The sequence below is a fragment of the Crinia signifera genome, chromosome 5 (genome assembly GCF_055691185.1).
Source record: "Crinia signifera chromosome 5, ASM5569118v1, whole genome shotgun sequence".
In the NCBI taxonomy this organism is placed as follows: domain Eukaryota; kingdom Metazoa; phylum Chordata; class Amphibia; order Anura; family Myobatrachidae; genus Crinia; species Crinia signifera.
In genome coordinates, this window is record NC_139221.1 from 41,300,741 (window position 1) to 41,324,693 (window position 23,953).

General features: G+C 46.1%; 1 protein-coding gene across 1 annotated transcript in view; it reads right to left on the bottom strand.

Moving 5' to 3' along the window:
* The window catches only part of NECAB1 (N-terminal EF-hand calcium binding protein 1), a 207,254-nt gene extending 185,026 nt beyond the window's left edge, over positions 1-22,228 (bottom strand). The window contains exons 1-3 of the mRNA XM_083187086.1: positions 21,804-22,228; positions 16,347-16,371; positions 3,232-3,340 (exon numbers count right to left, since the gene is read on the bottom strand). Of these exons, the coding sequence (XP_083043212.1) occupies positions 3,232-3,340; positions 16,347-16,371; positions 21,804-21,902 (233 nt within the window). The 5' untranslated portion in view covers positions 21,903-22,228. The remainder of the gene's footprint in view (positions 1-3,231; positions 3,341-16,346; positions 16,372-21,803) is intronic.
* Between the last annotated feature and the right edge of the window lie 1,725 nt (positions 22,229-23,953).

Genomic DNA, 23,953 nt, shown 5'->3' on the forward strand with positions numbered 1-23,953 from the left:
GCACACCTGTGGAGGGAGAGAGGGGAAAGGCTGCCTCTCTCTCCAGCTCAGCACACAGTATTAAGCAGTGTGTGTTTGGAGTTTGCTGCTCTCTCTCTCTATCTGCATTGGTGGAGGGGGTAGTGGGCCCCTCCATTAGGCCCGGATAAAGAGTACCCCGCTCCCCCTTCCTCGGCATGGTACAATAGTTTGAAGAATGTTTCCTTCAGTTATTGGTACCAAGGCTGGAACATGGCTCCCTGCCGCCCTGTCCTAGTGAACCGATGGTGCCATGACATCAAACCTTGGGAGCGGGGCTGTCTAAGCTAGGACATAAGAGCACAGCCCTGAACTCTGTAGTAAGATGTAGTGATAATGCCGGCCCCAGTACCAGTTCCCTGGTAGATGACACAGCCTGCATAGCCCTAATTACAGGGCCTGCCTGGAGTAATCTAGGTAGTGTTAGTAGGAGGTCACAAGTACTAATGGTGCCCATACATGCTGCGATAGCAACGTGCGTTCCGGTGCTGCACATACCTTTAGTACTGCTTTCGCATCGCACACACGCACATTCAGGGCCATTTCTAGAGGCGGACAAGCCGTGCAGCAGCCCGGGGCGCCGCACGGCTTGTCCGCCTCTATTTAACAGCCGGGGCGCCCTGCAGCTCCTCCAAAGCCGCGGCCGCCGCAGCCTCCTCCCCGGCGTCCACACACAACAAGCAGCGGGAGGGGAGGGGAACGCATCGTGCGTCTCTCCTTCCCCCTCGCTCACTGTGTCACTGGGCTGTCAGCCTATCAGAGCTCGCGGGCTGGCAGCCAATAAGGAGCCAGCCCGCGGGGTATGAATGGCTGATGGGCGACGGCTCAGAACAGGTACACGCTGACGCTACACAGTGAAGGGGAAGGAAAGAAGCGCGATGCACTCCGCTCCCCTCCCCAAGGAAGCAGCAGCAGAGGCAGAGGCGATGGCACAGGGGGAGACACAGACACAGTGAGTTTGGCACTGTGGGGGCATATATCTGTGGCACTGTGGGGGCATATTTGGCACTGTGGGGGCATATGTTTGGCACTGTGGAGGCATAAGTGTGGCACTGTGGGGGCATATGTTTGGCACTGTGGGGGCATATGTGGCACTGTGGGGGCATATGTGGCACTGTGGGGGCATATGTGGCACTGTGGGGAGATATGTGGCGCTGTGGGGGCATATGTGGCGCTGTGGGGGCATATCTTGCACTGTGGGGGCATATATCTGTGGCACTGTGGGGGCATATATCTGTGGCACTGTGGGGGCATATGTGTGGCACTGTGGGGGTATATATTTTTGGCGCTGTGGGGGCATATCTGGCACTGTGGGGGCATATTTGGCACTGAGGGCATATGTGTGGCACTGTGGGGGCATAGCTGTCACTGTGGGGGGGGCATATATGTGTGGCGCTGTGGGGGCATATCTGGCACTGTGGGGGCATATTAGTAAACGGCATCAGTTGTGCGTCAGCGGCGCGTGTGGCATAATTTGTAATAGCTATTACGGTGTGGGGTCTAATGGGCATCACAGTGTGCGACATAATGTGTAATTGTCATCACGGTGTGTGCGACATAATGTGTAATTGTCATCACGGTGTGTGCGACATAATGTGTAATTGTCATCACGGTGTGCGGCATAATGTGTAATTGTCATCACGGATAAATAGTGTATAATGATTTAAGTAGCCTGTCATTGTTTGGCCTTGATCTGTGAGGCGTACTAGGTCACTGTGTGGCCTTCAGCCGGCCAACTTAAGTGCGGGAGGACAATGACAATTCCTGCGGTAACCAATGTCTGGTCATGCAGGATGCAAATGTGTGATGTAAGGTAATTGTTTGGTACTCTTTACCTAGAACGGCGACCATCGCGACCATCGTATGCACTAAAAAACGGGTGCGATGCGATGCCCGCGATGGCCGCCATTTCCCATAGGGATCAATGTTAAAAGTCAGATTGGACGCCATTTTAGTGTTCAATGCCTCAATGCCCGCGATTTTTCCATAGGAAACAATGTCAAATGGGCCACAGAGCCCAAATAGTCACCCTAAAGTCTGAAATGGCCCCCACAATTTTTAACGCCACCCCACGATCAACGCGAACCCGAAGCGTGGCGAGCGCAGCGAGCCCACGAGGGGCGGCGGTACGCGTCCTCCGACCTTTTCATACCCCCACTATCCACGTCGGCGTGGAGTTGAGAATAGAATAGTGTGGCGAGCGCAGCGAGCCACCGAGCCCGAAGCGTGGCGAGCGCAGCGAGCCCCGCGAGGGGACGCGGATACCTTCACAGGTAAACGCGTCCCTTCGCGGGCTTCACAGGTATCCGCGTCCCCTCGCGGGGCTCGGTGCGTTCGCCACGCTTCGGGCTCGGTGGCTCGCTGCGCTCGCCACACTATTCTATTCTCAACTCCACGCCGACGTGGATAGTGGGGGTATGAAAAGGTTGGAGGACGCGTACCACCGCCCCTCGCGGGCTCGCTGCGCTCGCCACGCTTCGGGTTCACGTTGATCGTGGGGTGGCGTTAAAAATTGTGGGGGCCATTTAAGACTTCAGGGGGACTATTAGGGCTCTGTGGCCCATTTAACATTGTTTCCTATGTAAAAATCGCGGGCATTGAGGCATTTAACACTAAAATCGCGTCCAATCTGACTTTTAACATTGATCCCTATGGGAAAATCGCGGGCATCGCGTCGCACCCGTTTTTTATGTGCATACGATGACCGCGATGCCCGCGATTTTTTACCCCCGATTGGCATCGCGGGCGCCGTTCTAGGTAAAGAGTACCAATTGTTTTCCTGCTAGAGCACGTCTTTATATTAAGCCACACCCTTTTTAATTTAAGCCACACCCCCTATTTCGGCGCAATTTCTTCAGTGCCATGTAATGTATTTGGTTGGGGGGGAGGGGGCGCATTTTTTTTTCTTCGCCCTGGGAGCTAAATTGTCTAGAAACGGCCCTGCGCACATTGCATGCAAAACGCATGCCGTGAGATGCGAACTAGCCCATAACGCATGCAATTCTCACAGCGTGTATGGGCACCTTAAACCTTAAGTTACAAATAAATCACAGTTTTAACATTTTTAAGCAATTTTCAACTGCTAATAAAGACCCCACAACTATAAGTCAGTGCAAATGTTACTTTGCAGTTCTGTAATCAGTTCCTAATAATAGCCAATGGACAGGTTACATTGATACATACATTACAATGGATACAGAAAATGGTCCTTACTCAGTTTTGTGGGTGTCGATTTTGTGAAAGAGTTCACTGAGTTCTTCCCTGCTCAGGATTCCATCAGCAAAGTAAGCCTTGAACTCTTCAAAGGATAGCTTTCCATCATCTGCAACAGGAGAAGGGATTTGTATAATATGGGGATAAACTGATGTTATTTATACGAGGACAGAACATTATTCATAGAGGTGCAGTAAAAGGTTTTGAGGAAAATACAGAAAACTAACATAAATCCCCTTATTATTTATGCAGAAATCCTTTTGCTTAAGAATAAGAAAATGTTTACAATTTAGTTATCGGCAAAACGGGCCCGACAGCTTTTAAAGTCGGCCCCTTTCTGTCGATCTGCCCCTTCAATGCTGTTGGGCAAGACACCATTGAATAGGCGCCCACCGCTATGCAGGGCCGGATTAATAATGGACCTGATGGAGCTACAGCTCCAGGCCCACTCTCCAAATAGGCCCATTTTGTAGCTGAGGGTCAGGGCTTTCCAGCGAGCCCAGCCCTACGTCGCTAGCCCCCCGGGAACCGGAGATACCGCCAGGCAAACATGGAATGTTTTCCCCATAGGATAACATGGGACCCACTAATTCTGACCTCCACCCGGTTCCAACGGCTGCCAGTTCCCCCTCCGGCATCACAGAAGCTTGAGGTTGATCTCAGTCGAACCCAAATAGCTGGGCCTTCATTCTGATACCTGGTCCATATGGGTTCATTGGTTCTAGAGATTTTGCGGGTAAACCAATTTTTTTTTTTTCATTTCTGAAATGTAATTTCATGGCTGTTCATGTTGTTTGAGGACAGATTTCTCTGGAACCAAACGGCCCAGTTTCACAGGACCAAAATCATTCGAAGCCTACATGTAAATGGGTCAGTTGGTTCCGAAGATATAGCTGGTTGTTTAAAGGGGACGGGGGTGGTTTTCTCTCCCCCTCACATCAGAAAATGCAGGGACTAGGTTGGTGTAAAAGGGGCCAGTCCGGGAATGTCCCTGCATGATCCTGGGACCATATTCCTGTGTAAGTCCCTGCATTTTCTGCTGTTAAAGGGGTATTATTTCAAATAGCCGGGACATGCAGTGCTCTAAATACAGCCGGGCAACCCCCTGCTCTCTACCCAGCTGTCATTTTTGCCTGGTGGCGGCTGTCCCCCAGTTCCCACGAGCATGTAATCCCACATGGCAACGAGCATGGAACCCCTGGCAATGAAGATGTAGGTAAGCAGCACTTATGCAGCATAATTTTTAATAGGCATTATGGTGTTTGGCATAATACGTAATGGAGATTGTGGTGTGTGACTTAACATGTAATTGGCATTATGGAGTAAATTTTTAATGCGCGCCTTTGGCGCGCAATGCCCCTGTTTATGAAGCATATTTTGCATTATTGCTCAATCTGTTTGGTATAGTGCAGGCATGTCCAAACTATGGCCCTCCAGCTGTTGTGAAACTATAAATCCCATCATGCATTGCCACAGTTTTATTATTAGGGAATGCTAAAACTATGTCAAGGGCATGCTGGGATGTGTATTTTCACAACAGCTGGACATACCTGGTATAGTGTGTATTTTGGCCCAATCCATGTGGCAAAATGTGAATTTTGCCTTAATCTGTGTGGCATAACGTGAATTTTGACTCAATCTGTGTGCCATAGTGTGAATTTTTGCTCATTCCATGTGGCATAATGTGTAAGAGGCAAGTACAGTATGAGGGAGTTACTATTGTGTTGCATGATTTGTATAAGGGGTATATGATGTGGTAAATTTAGGTGACCACATAAAAGGTGCTGAAATGTTGTCTACCAAGTTTCTGGAGTGCGGCCTCACCTCACAAGTATTTTAGGACATCGGCATCCTGCGGGTGCGCCTTTTGGAGTTCACCCACCAATATATCTCCCTGTATTTTTTTATGCCAGCCCCCTGCCCTTTCCAGGCAAATAGAATTACCGTATATACTCGAGTATAAGCCGAGTTTTTCTGCCCAATTTTTTGGGCAGAAAACCCCCTCCTCGGCTTATACTCGAGGGGGGCAGTGAGGGGGCTCTGGGTATGTGCTGTAATAAATTACCTTTATGCTGTTTTTTTACACACTATGTGTACTGTGCATGTCTGTGTGTGTGTATGTGTGTGTATGTAATGTATACTGTGCATGTTTGTGCGTGTATGTATACTGTGCATGTCTGTGTGTGTATGTATACTGTGCATGTGTGTATACTGTGCATGTGTATGTATACTGTGCAAGTGTGTGTATGTCTGTGTCAACTGTGTGTATACCATTTGTGTGTTTTTGTCAGTATTGTTTGTATACATTGTGAGTTCTTCGCTGTTTGTATGTATACTACCGGTAATACCGTATGTGTGTGTGTGTGTGTGTGTCAGACCAGTAACCGCTGTGTTTCCCACCCCCGGCTTATACTCGAGTCAATAAGTTTTCCCAGATTTTTGGGGCAAAATTAGGGGCCTCGGCTTATATTCGGGTCGGCTTATACTCGAGTATATACGGTAGTTGAACGTATTTACACAAATAGAGACACACCCATGAGCAGACCACCCAACCAGAACTCTGGTCTCGCCCCCACATTATTAGGTGCTGGCCACAACCCCTATTATTGTGCATAATAGGCCCTTGATCATTTTCAGCTCCAGGCCCATTTAGACCTTAATCTGGCTCTGCCGCTATGTGTACAAATAATCTGAACCAAGGCCATACTAATGATTATACGTATATGTACGAGTAAAATGAATTTACCAAATGAGAGGTATTGTTACCTTATTTATCAAAACGGGCCCGACAGCTTTTAAAGTCGGCCCCTTTCTGTCGATCTGCCCCTTCAATGCTGTTGGGCAAGACACCATTGAATAGGCGCCCACCGCTATGCAGGGCCGGATTAATAATGGACCTGATGGAGCTACAGCTCCAGGCCCACTCTCCAAATAGGCCCATTTTGTAGCTGAGGGTCAGGGCTTTCCAGCGAGCCCAGCCCTACGTCGCTAGCCCCCCGGGAACCGGAGATACCGCCAGGCAAACATGGAATGTTTTCCCCATAGGATAACATGGGACCCACTAATTCTGACCTCCACCCGGTTCCAACGGCTGCCAGTTCCCCCTCCGGCATCACAGAAGCTTGAGGTTGATCTCAGTCGAACCCAAATAGCTGGGCCTTCATTCTGATACCTGGTCCATATGGGTTCATTGGTTCTAGAGATTTTGCGGGTAAACCAATTTTTTTTTTTTCATTTCTGAAATGTAATTTCATGGCTGTTCATGTTGTTTGAGGACAGATTTCTCTGGAACCAAACGGCCCAGTTTCACAGGACCAAAATCATTCGAAGCCTACATGTAAATGGGTCAGTTGGTTCCGAAGATATAGCTGGTTGTTTAAAGGGGACGGGGGTGGTTTTCTCTCCCCCTCACATCAGAAAATGCAGGGACTAGGTTGGTGTAAAAGGGGCCAGTCCGGGAATGTCCCTGCATGATCCTGGGACCATATTCCTGTGTAAGTCCCTGCATTTTCTGCTGTTAAAGGGGTATTATTTCAAATAGCCGGGACATGCAGTGCTCTAAATACAGCCGGGCAACCCCCTGCTCTCTACCCAGCTGTCATTTTTGCCTGGTGGCGGCTGTCCCCCAGTTCCCACGAGCATGTAATCCCACATGGCAACGAGCATGGAACCCCTGGCAATGAAGATGTAGGTAAGCAGCACTTATGCAGCATAATTTTTAATAGGCATTATGGTGTTTGGCATAATACGTAATGGAGATTGTGGTGTGTGACTTAACATGTAATTGGCATTATGGAGTAAATTTTTAATGCGCGCCTTTGGCGCGCAATGCCCCTGTTTATGAAGCATATTTTGCATTATTGCTCAATCTGTTTGGTATAGTGCAGGCATGTCCAAACTATGGCCCTCCAGCTGTTGTGAAACTATAAATCCCATCATGCATTGCCACAGTTTTATTATTAGGGAATGCTAAAACTATGTCAAGGGCATGCTGGGATGTGTATTTTCACAACAGCTGGACATACCTGGTATAGTGTGTATTTTGGCCCAATCCATGTGGCAAAATGTGAATTTTGCCTTAATCTGTGTGGCATAACGTGAATTTTGACTCAATCTGTGTGCCATAGTGTGAATTTTTGCTCATTCCATGTGGCATAATGTGTAAGAGGCAAGTACAGTATGAGGGAGTTACTATTGTGTTGCATGATTTGTATAAGGGGTATATGATGTGGTAAATTTAGGTGACCACATAAAAGGTGCTGAAATGTTGTCTACCAAGTTTCTGGAGTGCGGCCTCACCTCACAAGTATTTTAGGACATCGGCATCCTGCGGGTGCGCCTTTTGGAGTTCACCCACCAATATATCTCCCTGTATTTTTTTATGCCAGCCCCCTGCCCTTTCCAGGCAAATAGAATTACCGTATATACTCGAGTATAAGCCGAGTTTTTCTGCCCAATTTTTTGGGCAGAAAACCCCCTCCTCGGCTTATACTCGAGTCAAGTGGAAAATACACATCGGCGGAGCCGGCAGAACACTAGCTCCGGGCGCAGACATATCACAAAGCGCCGGAGCTGTGCACTGCTGCCGCCGGCTCCCCTGCCTTATCCGCCCGCTCTCCCAGCTCACCAGCCGGTTTCCCTACCTTGCCCGCCCGTTCTACCGCCGACGCCACGCTGCAGCAGGACAGAGCAGGGGCCGGACACACGCAGGAGTGTCAGAGGTTGACACTTCCTGCCTGGTGCTCTGCTCCCTCTGCTCCGTCCTGCGTCTAAAGTACCGGTACTGTGAATAAAGGTACCAACATGAAATGTTAAATAAATTCTGGTGTGTGTGTGTGTGGGGGGGGGGGGGGGGGGGGGGGGGGCAGTGAGGGGGCTCTGGGTATGTGCTGTAATAAATTACCTTTATGCTGTTTTTTTACACACTATGTGTACTGTGCATGTCTGTGTGTGTGTATGTGTGTGTATGTAATGTATACTGTGCATGTTTGTGCGTGTATGTATACTGTGCATGTCTGTGTGTGTATGTATACTGTGCATGTGTGTATACTGTGCATGTGTATGTATACTGTGCAAGTGTGTGTATGTCTGTGTCAACTGTGTGTATACCATTTGTGTGTTTTTGTCAGTATTGTTTGTATACATTGTGAGTTCTTCGCTGTTTGTATGTATACTACCGGTAATACCGTATGTGTGTGTGTGTGTGTGTGTCAGACCAGTAACCGCTGTGTTTCCCACCCCCGGCTTATACTCGAGTCAATAAGTTTTCCCAGATTTTTGGGGCAAAATTAGGGGCCTCGGCTTATATTCGGGTCGGCTTATACTCGAGTATATACGGTAGTTGAACGTATTTACACAAATAGAGACACACCCATGAGCAGACCACCCAACCAGAACTCTGGTCTCGCCCCCACATTATTAGGTGCTGGCCACAACCCCTATTATTGTGCATAATAGGCCCTTGATCATTTTCAGCTCCAGGCCCATTTAGACCTTAATCTGGCTCTGCCGCTATGTGTACAAATAATCTGAACCAAGGCCATACTAATGATTATACGTATATGTACGAGTAAAATGAATTTACCAAATGAGAGGTATTGTTACCTTATTTATTGAACCACCCTCATAGCAACTCGTAAACAACCTGGACATGTTCAGGCTATGTAGATCTTAATATACCGGTATTAGCCATGAACGTAATAAGTGACCATATTCCTGTATACGCCAGACTAACCAATACAGGCCATCTCTTCCATAATTGGCCAGAACACTGATACCCTGTACTGTATTGGTTATTATTGGTGCTTACCCACATGGGGCTATGCAAATCCTCCGTCGGCGGGGCAGCGGCATCCTCAGCTTCAGGGAGACGGGCAGGGTTGGGGGGGGGGAAGCGGAGCGGCTAGGGGGAGCTGCGGCGGCGGAACCCGGGGGAAGCTCCGTTGCCACGAGGCGCACGCTACACCAGGCCCCCGCCCCCAGAAGTGATGCTGCCAGTCTCCTCTCCGGGCTTCTCCCGGAGAGAAGAGTTTAGGTAGGCAAGTATGCCATAGAGACTGTTAAAAAATGGGGGGAACGGAGCAGAATAGTCGCTATATTGTGTATCGGTCACAAGAATTCTCTGCAATGATAATGTATTGTCACTATAATGCTGTATGTATTGTATATAGGTAGCTTAATGGTCTCTGCATTGCATAGAATTCACTAAAATGTTCTATGCATTTTGGCCCTTATTCTGGTTCACTCACAAAGGCAAATTCCTTCTCAAATGGACAAAACCTTGTGCACTGCAGGTGGGGCAGATGTAACTTGTGCAGAGAGAATTAGATTTGAGTAAGTAATTTTTTTTCTGTGCAGGGAAAATACTGGCTTTATTTTTTCACTGCAATTCCTGCTGGAGCCTGCTGAAAAACAGCACTGACTACAACACCCTGCACACTTATGGCCAGTATTCCTGGCTGTCGAGGGTATGGATCATTAGGTCTACAAAAAGATGGTCGACAAGCATTGGGTTAACACCATTAGGTCTACATGGGTCTAGGTGGACAGGTTATTAGGTCGACATAAGCATTAGGTCAACATGGGCAAGGTCGACAGTAAAACGGTCGACATGGTGTTTTCACTGTTTTTTTACCCGAATGTCAACACAGTGGCTGCTCTCGCCATGCTTCCGGCACAGTGCCTCGCTATGCTCGGCACTGGATTTTATTCTCCCACCACACCCTAGCGCAGGCATGTCCAAAATCAGGCAAGGGGGCCAATTGCGGCCCCTGCTGTCATTTCAAGCAGCCCACAGCCTCCAGCTGGAAGCGGGCAGAGCATCAGATGTGGGAAGCACAGCACAGGACACTAAAGGTGGGGCCCCGGCGAGCACACCTTTACCTTGCTGTCTACTGCAGTGAGGAGGTGCTGGCAGCCACAGTCAGATGTGTTTGGAGTCCTACCCCTGCTGCTGCAATCGTATATCACCCTACTCAGCGGCATAGCTACGTTTTGGGCGCCCCCCCGCCGTTAGGGGGGGCGCCCCCCGCCGCCCATTCAAACCCCCCCAATCCCCGCAGCCTTACCTTTCGCGCTGGTCCAGGCAGCTCCGTTCTTCTGCTGAGGACCACCACAAAATGGCCGCCCCCATACAGCAGACAGTTTCAGAGAACTGTGTGCTATATGGGGGTGGCCATTTTGTGGTGGTCCTCAGCAAAAGAACGGAGCCGCCAGGACCAGCGAAATAGGTAAGCCTGCGGGGGATTGGGGGAGGTGTAACTATAGCACCGCAGCCCCCGGCGCCCCCATATGCACAGCGCCCCCCCGCGGTGGCGGGGGCTGCGGTGCTATAGTTACGCCACTGACTCTACTCCACAATCACAGTGACAGCAGTGTTTGGGGAGGGGGGCAGCAAGGGGGAAGTTTGATTCCGTAACATGCAGAGCGGAGGAGGGCAGCAGCGGGAGCCCAAGCATCTCCTGTCCTTGCAGTGCCTGCTTTGCCTCTCCTTCCTCTGGCTCACACAAGGGGCTGGGAAACATACAGAGAAGGGAGGGGGCAGAGTGGGGGACATACAGTGAATGGAGGCAGTGATGGCCATTCAGAGAAGGGGGAGCAGGGGCAGGCTGGGGGACATACAGTGAATGGGGCAGAGTGGGGTACATAGTGAATGGGGGTCATACAGTGAATAGGAGTCGTACAGTGAAGGAGGGTCAGGCTTGGGGACATACAATGAATGGAGGCACTGATGGACATTAAGAGAAGGGGCAGGCTGGGGGACAGAGTGAATGGGTGCAGAGTGGGGAACATACAGTGAATGGGGGACATAAAGTGAAGGAGGGGCAGGCTGGGGGGCATACAGTGAATGGGGGCAGGCTTGGGGAAATACAGTGAAGGGGCAGGCTGGGGGACATAGAGTGAATGGGGGCAGAGTGGGGGGCCATTCTGATGTGATTAATGATTCAAAGGATGTCAGGCTGAATGGTCGGCCCCCACACATTTACACTCACCAAATCTGGCCCTTGTTGCAAAAAGTTTGGACACCCCTGCCCTAGCGGATGGTAGGACATGAAATACCGCGTGTCGGCACGTGTCAACTTAAAACAACAGTGAAAAACCCCATGTTGACCTTTTGACTCTCGACCTTGCCCATGTTGACCTAATGCTTGTGTCGACCTAATGACCTGTCGACCGAGACCCATATCCACCTTTCAGCATGTCGACCTAATGCGTGTCGACCCAATGCTTCTCAACCTAATGCTTGTTGACCTAATGAAGGTATACCGCTGTCGAGATACCAGCATCAGCATCTCTACTGATGTTAGGATTCCAATGTTTAGGCAGCTGGTATTTCGACTGTCGGCATCCCGTTCGCCGACACCTTAACTGCACCCCCCCGTAGATACATTTGGAGAATACTTATATACTTATTACAAGGAGCCAGTACTTCGTCCATTAAGGAAAATCAGGCGAGAAATAACTGCACCCTTGGGATTATATAGTTACGGTGTCTGATGTGATTCTTATACTTAAGGTGCGTACACAAAGGGGCGATTTTGTGCAAAATCGCAGGAAATATGGTCGCTGAGCGACCATATTGCCCGCAATGGGAGTGTGCACCGGCGATATATCGCCGGGTGCGCGCTCCCGTTTTTGCCCCTGTAGTGATTGCTGGTCGCAGTAACATGCTCCTGGGACCAGCTGATTACCACTGCCGGGCTCCCCCGGCAGTTTCTTTTTCATCGGCGACCATCTCTGGTCGCTCATGTAAAGGAGAAACTGAGCAATATATCTCCCCCGTGTATACACAGCATAAGACTATCTTATTTTATAAAAACATACTGTATGTAAGTTGTGTCAGCTTGTGGGCAGCCATTGTGGAGCCGAATGTCATCTGCCTGGAGGCTCCAGAGAGCTAAATAAAGCTCTGATTTAAATGTACCCTGTAGCACAGGAGGTGAAGACGACAATAACATTAAATATGAATATCTCATGCTTCTGCGGTACAGGCTGAAATATTGTGGGTGACCTTCCATGTAAGAGCGCTACAGTTTGGGATGTTGTGATTAGTACAGAGAGTATTTAATACTGAATCCTTATCAAAATTCGGCAGTGTCTGGAAGAAAAAGTAAAACCTTCTAGAATGGGTCACAGGTAAAACACATATAACAGCATTATCTATCTAGAGAATAAAACAAATTATACCCCTTTACCACCAGAAATGCAGGGACAAACCCGGGAATTCAGTTCCCGGGACAAGCAGGGACATACCCGGGTTTGGACCCATTCACACCAGAAAAGTCCCTGCATTTTCTGGTGTGTGAAGGGGGCGGGAAGGAGGCCGGCAGGAGTTGGGGAGGAGGCGGGCAGTCGGCGGGATGGCGTCAGGCAGTCGGCGGGATGGTGGCGGAGGTGGGCAGGAGGTGGTGAGAATACTCACCCCGGTTGCTTGTCCTCTGTGCAGGCCAGGGATCCACACAGGCGGCGCCGCAAATGACGGGACAGGTGGCGGATGAAGATGAGGCAGCTCTCTGGCGCCGTCACTGCCACCGGAGAGCTGCATCATCATCATCATCCACCGCCTGTCCCATCATTTGCGCCCTCCGCCTGCTTCAATTCCCGGCCGGACAGGACACCGAGGACCGGCAACCCGGGTAAATATACCCGTACCCCATTCACACCAGCCAGGTCCCCAGGTTGAACCCGGGAACAACCCTGCTACCTAGCAGGGTTGGATTGCTGGCAAATTAGCCCGGTAATTTGTCCCGGTAACCTTTCACACCGGCGCTAGTACCGGGTTGTTCCCGGACTCAACCCGGGAATTTAGGCTGGTGTGAAAGGGATATTATAGAGCAACATTATTTAATAGTTATAGCATTTATTTTGTTTTCCTTTTGTATGTACGTTTTATAGTAAGATTAAAGGTCCTAATGGAAGAGATAATACTTGTGGAAGTAATTATCCGCATTATGCAAATATCAGTTAATGTGCACAAAACAATCACTAACTAGCAGAGAAAGCTTTGTGTGAGTGCAGGAACCGCAGTACAACATGTTTTTGGCCCGAGGTTATTCACCCAAATGAGCAATTCCTTAGTACAAGACCCAGAAAGGATTATTACTAGCATGTAACACCCACAGATAGGGTTCTCATTTCATGACACTTTTCTTCAAATGACATTGTAACAGCATTACTGTAAGTCAAGAAAACTGTATTCCGAAATTCTTCATCCTTTAAATCAGCAAAGATATGTGATTCTTTTTTATACAGTAGACATAAAATTCTCTTTTTTCAAATCTTTGACACTGGCAGGGACAGGTTCTGATATGTAATTATATACTTTGCAATGACTTGAGCATTGCAGTAACGTGATTGGTGGATAATGCAGCTGCAGACATAGTAGTGCCACATTGTGCATATAGCCGTACAGATGTGTTTTTCAGGGCAAATAAAATAGTGTGTCGAGCGTAGCGAGGCGAAGCGGTGGTACGTTTTAGTGTTTATGTTGACTGTGTCGACATAAGGGTAAAAATAAATAAAAATGTAAATAACCATGTCGACTTTTTCACTGTCGACCTTACCCATGTCCACCTAATGACCCTGTTGACCTAACCCCCATGTCGACCTAGACTCATGTCGACATTCCTGCATGTCGATCTAGACACATGGCGACCTAAATGCATGTGGACCTAATGGTGTCGACCTAATGACTAACATCTTGCTGGTGACCAACTGATCCATAATGGGTCTGTGGCTAAGGGCAATAGACAGGGTGAGGGTGTGTCCCTCCCAGTACATTGCTTGCACCAGATGGACCTACAGTACTGTTAATTGAAACCACTGAAAATAATTTGATTCCTACAAACTGCAGGTATTCCATGGAGGTGTGCAGAGGGCGCTGCAGCAGATATTGGAGAAAACTGCTCAAGTCCCACAGTTCCCTCTCACAATAGTATCCGTCATGGTATGTTTTATTAGAAGGCCCAAATGTCATTGGCTTTGTTTTCCTGATCCTGGAACAATTCTAGATTTAAAGATGCAGGGCAAAAACAACCTGACAATCTAGCAGCTATGTATTTTGGCATAATCGTACTGGACAGGACTTGAAGTGGTCCCGAAAAGGTGGTGGATCTCTTTCCCCTTTTGGAGATCACAGGCCAATGCTCAGGTTGTCTGCACCTCCTTACCCTGCAAACTATACATTTGTGCCCTATTTTCCGTACTTTATAAAGGCGCAGTGGTCTCACAAGGAAGGGACTTTCCTTCCTTGTGAGACCACATAATTTTACCTCAAATTCAAATTATGCCGCACAGTAGCACAATCTATCTACACATTAGTACCCCTTATACATGTTATGACACACAATAGTGTCCCTTATACACAATTCCCTAACACATAATGCTCACAGCAGTAGTGTCCCTTTAACATAATTCTAGTGATGCCCCTTATGAACCTAATGCACACAGAACTAGTGCTCCTAATAAATAATGCCCACAGTAATATTGCCCCTTATACACATAATGCCCACAGTAGTGCATTGCACCTTATACAAATCTGTCTTTGTCACTCCATCCGCTCATTGCCTGTGTCCCTCTAGCAGCTTCACCGCCTCTTTGTGTTCCTTCACCCACTCTCACTTTGATTTCTGCATGCACAGAGCCTGCTCCTCTTAGTGGCCCTTATTCGCTTTAGCAGCTGTGACATGACATCACAGTTGTCGTGCCAGATAAGGAAGCTGCTGGAAAGGGCTTTTCTATTGGCATTACTGTGCAGGGCTGTGGTGTAGGTGGAAACAGTTCCACCTTCTATTACAAGTAGTGGAACTCATTTCCACCCAGTCCCTCCTTACTTTATCCCCTGGTAACTGAACCAGGAAATCAAAGCCTACTACACTAACACTGATTCCAATGTCCCTATGGTGGGAAGTCATGCCCAATTAGCAGAGCTCAGATGGGGTTGAGCTTACATTTAAGTGGGATTCTTTAGCCTAAAAGTAGTAGTTTCTGGGAAGGGTTTTGAACAAATCAGGATGGTGCTTTTTGTGTTCCAATTTTTGCAATTAAAATTTTGAGCATTAGGTGTTTACTAGAAAAAAACTGTAAATATATTTTAAAGCTTCCTAAAACTTGTTATAAAAAAATAAATCATTTCATATAGCTGCCAGTAGTCTTATAGAATGCTTTAAAAAAAAACACATAAATAGCAATCCAATGCTGCCCAACATGTGTGCTCTGGCAATACCACAATAATGGGCATGATAGAACATACAAGCAAGGTTGTAAATACCATAGGTGCAAGGGGTGCAGCCGCTATGGGGCCCAGAACTGAAGTGGGCCCATCTTCACTGTCTAAGTAATGTTTTACATAAATGAATAACCATCAGTTGCTAAATAAGGGGCCCTTAAAAACTTTTGCTGTGGAGCCTATGAATATCGAGTTACGCCCCTGCCTACAATCATGCAGGGGTTAAAGTGGGGGGACTGGGTGGAACTGAGTTTTACCACCTGTAATGGGGAGGTGCAACTAGTTCAACCTCCATCTTGGCCCTGCACATTCATTCTAACAAGAAAACATTATAATTTGCAGCCCTGGCTCTGCTTAATGGGGTGAGGGGAAGGGGGGAATTAGGTGGCAGAGTGAAATGAGTTCCACCACCTCTCCATGACCACTTTAAGCCCTGCAATCAGGTATAGCTTGCCACAGGGGGTTGATGGTTTTGCCATCATCAGTGGAGATCTGGTGGTTTACTGCCATCAATGGTAGAGACTTGATAATCTTGGGCGGTTTTAGGTGGTGCATGGGCCATCTGTTTTATTTGGCATAAACATAATGTACTTTTTCACCAACAATTAGGTCATTTAATAGAACCGCTTGAATTGTGGCGCTTCTATTTAATTGTGGGTCTCAGACAACACAAGTGGCAGGTAGACTGGACTGAACACTGATGAGTCCTAATGGGCCTTATAGTAGATATCACCTCTGCTATCTAGACAGATCTGTCATTGGCTTTAGTTTTCGCTGGCCTATCATAATCTTCCTTATCGTCCAGGCCACAGGAAAGTTATAAAGACATACAGTTATCCTTACACCATAGAGAGATGCCATTAAATATTTAACGCTGTCGTGTCCTTACCATTTTTGTCTGCTCTTCTCAATATCTGAAAAGTAAAGAAAAAAAGAAATGACTATCTCTGTACACGTGTCAGATTAATTCAGACCAATTAAATCTTATTTGACATCTTCTTTTAATATTTTTTTGTTATTAGGCTTGTGGATGCTCGGAGATTGTAGCAGCTCCTAATTCACTCCTCCGGTTATTCCACTCACCGGCAAGAAACATTCGAAGGTAATTTAGGCAGCGGCTTTCATGTTTAAGCCTAATAGAGTCCTTATTACAAATAACACATGCCGTTTCTTTTGATCTTGCCGAATAAGTGAAAGTATGATATGGTTTCGCAAAGAAAATGTGTAAACACTAATCTTCAATTAGCTGCACATTGTAGCGTTTACAAGAAACAATTCTACGGGTATTATACAGTGACAATGTATCTGTCCCCATCCATTAACATTCATTCTTTGAGGAGTACGGATAAACTAATTAATCTGGGCTATGAAAAAAATCCAGATTTAGGCAACAAAATCCAGAACCTGGGATGGCAGAAGAGAAAAGCTTATTTTTGTATAGCTTTTTTAATTACATGGGGTAAATTCAATGAGCCACAAGGTTACTTAGGTGGTTAGTCATATCCATTCGGTCCTCTGTGCATTCGCACGGAGGACCGATGGTGAGCGTCTGCGCATCGCGCGTTTCTGCACATGTGCAGACGTAGGGTGCGTGCACCAATGGCAAACTGTTGGTTCGCCGGGTGCACGCACCCATGGCGGCGTGCGGGGGAGCCGGGCTGCCCCATGGGCTGGGCGTTCTCATGGTAATGAGGCAGTGACGCGGGTGCGGGGGGTGGGTAGCTGACATCACCGGATGTCAGCTGCCTGCCCATATCCGCGCCAGCGTGCACGCATATGTAAGTAACTTAAAAGTCACTTATATATGCGTGCATGCACCACATCATTCGATGGTCGGCGACCATCGAAAGATGTGGGCGGTTACCCGAGGCATGCGAATGGATGTTTATGCAAAACATCCATTCGCAGCCTGTGTGGGCGAAGCCGCACTTCGAGGAGGCGGCGGGTAGGCGTTCATTCACCGGGCGGAGTTGGTGGACTCGCAAGGCTGCGAATCAACCAGAATAACCCCCTTAGTAGCCTTAAACATTATTATTTTATTTCTGCATGACATGTTAGTAATGGTCGCATGATCAAATATATACGGAAATTATTAATTTTCTGTTTGTGGCTCCAATGGGTGTGAGCAAGAATAAATGACTTATCATTACCTTTATTGTTGTAATTTGCTCAGAAATAATATGTTAAGCCAGGGTATGAATATAAATTTTATGGGTCCCATAAAAAATATCAAAGGGTCCCCTGCCCCAATGATTCATGAAAGGCACCCCTCTACGGTATTATTCATTTTATATTGCCCTGGTTTGTTTTGTGAACCATATTAGTGCCCTACTTAATGTTATACCGCATTGTAGTACCTTCGTTTATTTTATGAACCATCGTAGTCTCCTGGTTTACACAAAGTCACATTGTAGGTCTGCAAGTACACATTATACCCACAGTACCCCAAATTTATATTTTGACATACAGTGTCCCTCTCTCATGTTATGCCAAGTTACAGAACCCCTGTTCATACTGTGCCCCATTTCATATTATTCCACACTGTAGTGCCTCCATTCCATATCGCGCCACATTAAAGTGCCCAAATTCTTATTATGTGACATTATAGCGTCACTTACTTTTATAACAGCCATGAGACACTCTCTAAAAATTCAACTTCATACAATTAGGCTTGGCAATGGATCAGAACCAATTACTTTGCGGGAAAATCTGGGACATTGGTATGCAACTGTATAATCAGGGTCCAGGCTTCCCATAGACTAAGGACCCCATAACAATGGCACCCACTACAACTACGCACATGTGTGAAACTACTCTAAAACATTCTAGTAACTGAATCACACCCTCAATGCCTGGCAGCATAAAAGTAACATTAACATAAAAGTAACAGTAACAGTAATATTTTTTTTTTTGCTTTTTGGATTCCTTGCTCTTAGTGGAGCTCATTTTGTTAATTGAAGACTTTTTTACTGTAAAATACAAATTATTCTTTGATTTTTGTAGCACCTGTTAAACCTCCTGATCATACGTCTATCTGAAATTCTTGTCACCACTGTGTAGGGATGGCCATCGGTGCAGACGCTATCGATGGTTGCCATCGATGGTGATTCTGCACCCATCCATCGATAGTGGCAAACTATTTGATGGATAACCATCGATAGTTTTAGCTGTCGATGGTCATCCATTATATTTGACTGAATGGCCCGTGGGCCAATCAGATCTCGTGGGCGGGACTTCCGGGTGTCGGGGGCGGAGCTATGCTTCTTGATCCCAGCACTTTAAGAAAAAAAAAAGAAACATCGTTTCTCCTTTGCCATCGATGTAGGGAAACTATCTGATACTCCCACATCGATGGCAAAAGTATTCAACATCGTCCACAAACCATCAATAATTTTAAATTATCGAAGATTGATGGCCATCCCTACCACTGTGCAAAGTCAAGAACACGGGAAGCAGGTCTACACAAATACAGGAGTAGCGCTTAGTGTGCATATAATGTGTGTACAGGAAGAGAGAGAATCTGCATGAATAGCCATTAACCAAATATTACCAGGGTGTTTATAAATATTGCCTTTCATTTTACTATATCTGGGTTAATTGTCAAATAAACGGCATGAAATCTGTTCTCATAATAGTTCATTTAGCAATTATTCATTTTCATTACTTCCATTACACTGCACTTGGAGTAGTTCTCACTGGGGTATTTTAAATATAGCAATAAATATTATATAACACTAATAAAACAGATTGCTTTACAAACAGAGGAGAGTGGACTCTGTTGCTTAGGGCCTTATTCTAGTTCACTCTTTCTGACAAAATCCTTCTTAGATGGAGAAAACCATGTGCACTGCAGGGGGGCAGATGTAAAATGTGCAGAGAGAATTAGATTTGGGTGAGTTGTTTTGTTTCTGTGCAGGGTAAATACTGGCTGCTTTATTTTTACATTGCAATATACTGTAGATCTCACTTTGAAGTAAAACCCCACCCAAATCTAATTCTCTCTGCACAAGTTACATCTGCCCCACCTGCAGTGCACATGGTTTTCTCCATCTAAGAAGGATTTTGTCAGAAAGAGTGAACCAGAATAAGGCCCTTAGTGTGCAGAAACAGCAGTATACTGCACAGGGCTGACATAGAAACACAGAATTTGATGGCAGTTAAGAACCAAACGCCCATCCAGTCTGCCCTTTAGGGTTAGGGTATCAGGGTTACTGTAGTAGGGTTAAAGTATTAGGGTTAGGGTATGAGGGTTAGTTCAGAGGTTTGGGTTAGGGGTTAGATGTACAACCTGATAATGTAAATAAAATAGCAGAATAATACTACAGGTCGGGTCTCCCTTATCCGTGTATTCCAAAAACGGAAATATTCCGAAAACCGTGGTTTTTCCGATTTTTGTGTGTTTTTTTTTGTGTTTTTTTCCCCCCAGCCCCTTTTTTTCATACTTACCTCATCCCCCAATGTCCACGGCAGCTTCCAGGATCATCTTCAGCGGCATCTCTGGTCCCAGGGGCGCATTGTGCAAATGCGCGGATTTGCCGGTGACGTCACTAGCATTCCCGCACACTCGAGCAATGCACTCCTGGGACCAGAGATGTCGCTGAAGAGGATCCTGAAGGCCACCGTGGATGCCGGGGGACCATCCAGGCACCACCAGGGGACCAGGTAAGTATGAAAAAAAAAATTCCAATATCCAAAAAAATCCCTTATCCAAAATGCTTGTGGTCCCGAGCATTTCGGATAAGGGATACTCAACCTGTATTTATAAATGGACAGCATGCATACTATAGCTGGGTAATAACCTATTTGACAAAGCATTCTCTGATGGTAACAGTTTCACATACTGTACAGCAGTGGTGTCACACTCATAGCCCTCCAGCTGTTGTGGAACTACATGTCCCAGTATGCCCTGCCACAGTTTTAGCAATTCATTATATAAAATCTGAGGCAGGGCATGCTGGGATGTGTAGTTCCACAACAGCTGGAGGGTCATGAGTTTGACCCCACTGCTGTACAGGTACAATGTGTATAACAAATAATATAACAGCAAGGCAGAGTTTTAAACGTGTTAACTTTGGTACAGTACAAAAATCCACCACATATATTGTAACTACTGGACTCTCCATTAATTAGGTCACCTTACTTTTAATTCATTTCTGTCTTGATGTTATTTAAGGAACAGAATCAAATCTGAACTGTGGGATTTATTTGTATGTTTTATTTATGAGAAACTGCAGTATACAGTGTATCATCTAGTACCTTTCTCGGAGAATGTTGCTATTTTTAATGACATTAAGATGATATTAATATTAATTTAGGGGTAGTTTTGTCTGTTATTACTGTATAAATAATGCTATATACACACATAAACATGGCAGTAAAATGTAATATTCATAAGTAAATGCACATTACAGTAGGTTAGGGGCTGCCATATTAGGGATTACACTAATTGGGCATTTTAACCTGTATTGTAATCATGGGGTGTGGTACGTGTCCCTGACCCTCGGGATTCCGTTGGTTGTTTCTCCGACGTCGGAATCCCGACTGTCAGTAGTCCGACATGCGGGCAAGCGCATCGGAGCCTCTTGCGGGCTCAGTGACTCACTGCACTCGCCACCTCTTCTAATCTCCCTCCATGGGGTCGTAGACCCCCATGAGGGAAAATAGCCCCTGTCAGTCAGCATCCTCACTGTTGGGCATTTAGCAGTTGGCATTCCGATGTTGGAGAAACAACCGTCGGGATCCGACTGTTGTAGAGTCATCGGGTGTCCGTAATTATGAAGCTGACAATTTTGAAACTTAACATTTCTTCTATCTAATCTATCTATCTATCTATCCATCTGTCCATCTATATATTGATTTATTTTCCATTCTATGAATTGAATAGTCTATGGGCTTGTTTATCAATAGATCAATATGTTGATTGATTTACTTACTGCATTCTTTTTTTCTGATGATCTGACAACTGAATGAGCTATCGTTTTTTTTTATTGTTCTATTATTTATTTTTCCTTAAGTCTATCTATCTATCTATCTATCTATCTATCTATCTATCTATCTATCTATCTATCTATCTATCTATCTATGTGAAATGCCGCAGCCCACTGACAGATACACGGTACCAGGTTAATGTGTAACTCTAAGGGTTGCTCAGGATGACTGTCCCTGTGTTTCTCCTACTTAGAGAAATGATGAATTATCTGCTGTTCTTTACATAAAAGTTGTATTATTCCAAAATGTCAGCTAGACAACTGGCAGCGAAGACCACAGTGTAATCTCTCCAGCAAATACCCTGTAAGCTAAATGATCCGTACAAGTGTGTAAAGCCCAGTGCTCGGGTCATACTCACATCCAGGAAGATGGACATGCCTTTAGTCATGTGCAGGGATGAGCTGATCTCCTCTGAAGAGTCAGTCCTGGAGGGAGAGGACATCTCCTGGCCATCCATCCCTGAGTGAGTGAGTGCAGTTCTTCCCTAGGAATGGAGATGGCTGGGTAAGCAGGTGAATCTTTGACTCTGGAGCTGAGGTTTGTGAGTCACATATGCTCACTCTTTAATAGCAATCTGCTGCTTGCTGATCCTCCTTCAGTTTCCTTCAGTCCCTCCCGAGTGCCTTCATCCTCCTTATCAGCAACACTGAGCAACCCTCCTACTATACTCTCTCCACTCTTCCCAGCACCCTGCTACCTCAGTGTATGTGTGTCAGCACAGCATGGATTACACTGTTTGCATTATATGTAGAGTGGAAAACAGATAGCATCCGTGTAGTACTTATATTGTGTTCCAGTTAATTAGAAAATCAAATTTCTACAGCTGTATCAATCATTTAAGTTAAAAGATCTCTGTGATGTTGAATAGTCTTTATGCGCCATCTAGTGGTTCGAAATGTTAATTACCAGGAATGCCTGGAAGTCCAGCTTATAAAAAACATATTTCAGTACTACGTATGTGTACCTCAAATTCATAGAAACATAGAATTTGACGGCAGATAAGAACCACTTGGCCCATCTAGTCTGCCCCTTTTTTTAAACATGTTACCTCAAACCATATTTGATCCTTATTTTTTTGTAAGGATATCAATATGCCTATCCCAAGCATGTTTAAATTGTACTACTGTATTTGCGTCTACCACCTCTGTTGGGAGGCTATTCCACTTATCTACTACTCTTTCTGTGAAAAAATTCTTCCTCACATTTCCCCTGAATCTTCCTCCCTCTAGTTTCAGTTTATGTCCTCGTGTTCTGTTGCTCCTCTTCCTGTGAAGAATGTCTCCCACCTGTACCTTGTTAAAGCCCTTGATATATTTGAAAGTTTCTATCATGTCCCCCCTTTCCCTTCTCTGCTCTAAAGTATACATATTAAGATCTTTTAGTCTTTCCTGGTACGTTTTGTGATGTAGGCCATGCACCATTTTAGTTGCTCTTCTTTGTACAGTCTCTAATGTATTTATATCCTTCTGGAGATATGGCCTCCAGAACTGAACACAATACTCTAGGTGAGGTCGTACCAATGACCTATACAGTGGCATTATTACTTCTTTCTTTCTACTGCTGATACCTCTCCCTATGCAACCAAGCATCTGACTTGCCTTCTTCATTGCTTTGTTACATTGCCTACCTGCTTTTAAGTCCCCTGAAATAGTGACACCTAGATCCCTCTCTTCCTCAGTAGTTTCCATTATAGTGCCATTTATACTATATTGAGTCTTTGGATTTCTGAGACCCAAGTGCATGATTTTGCATTTTTTGGCATTAAACTGTAGTTGCCATTCTCTTGACCATTTCTCTAATCTGCCTAGATCCTCAATCATTTGTTTTACCCCTCCTGGTGTGTCTACCCTGTTGCATACCTTTGTGTCATCTGCAAAAAGGCACATTTTACCCTCAATTCCATTTGCAATATCACCAATAAAGATATTAAAAAGCACCGGTCCAAGAACAGATCCCTGGGGTACTCCACTTGTAACCTTTCCCTCCTTTGGAAGAGGAATGTGACCCTGGGGTCACCTAGACCCCAGGCGCTTCAACTTATAAGCTGGAGCACCACTAGGAGGGAGATATGATCTGTGTTAACTATATATACTTGAGGAGATAAACGAAGGACACTCCTTACAGCTTTATAGCTGTACTGAAAACGAGGCTTGAACCACAAAAACAAGATGGCCGCCGGAGTTCAGTAAACTGAACTGACTGAAAACGAGGCTTGACACACAGAACCCGGAAGTGAGGCATTACAAACCCCGCGAACGGGTCTGCTATTTAAACTGGACACTGTCACTTGCACAGCACAAACTGAGGAAGCCGCTGATGACTGCTAAGAGGCGGAGAAACGCGTTTTTTGGAGCTGTGTTTGATGCCAGGATATTGCAAAGTGACCCCTGTATACTGCTGCTAAAAATTGTCTGCAAAGTGGGTACACTGCTTTGGCTGCAGCTGCATTCCTCCTCAGCAATTGAGAATATCCAGCTGAGTAGAGGAAGGACTGAACCCTGACCACAC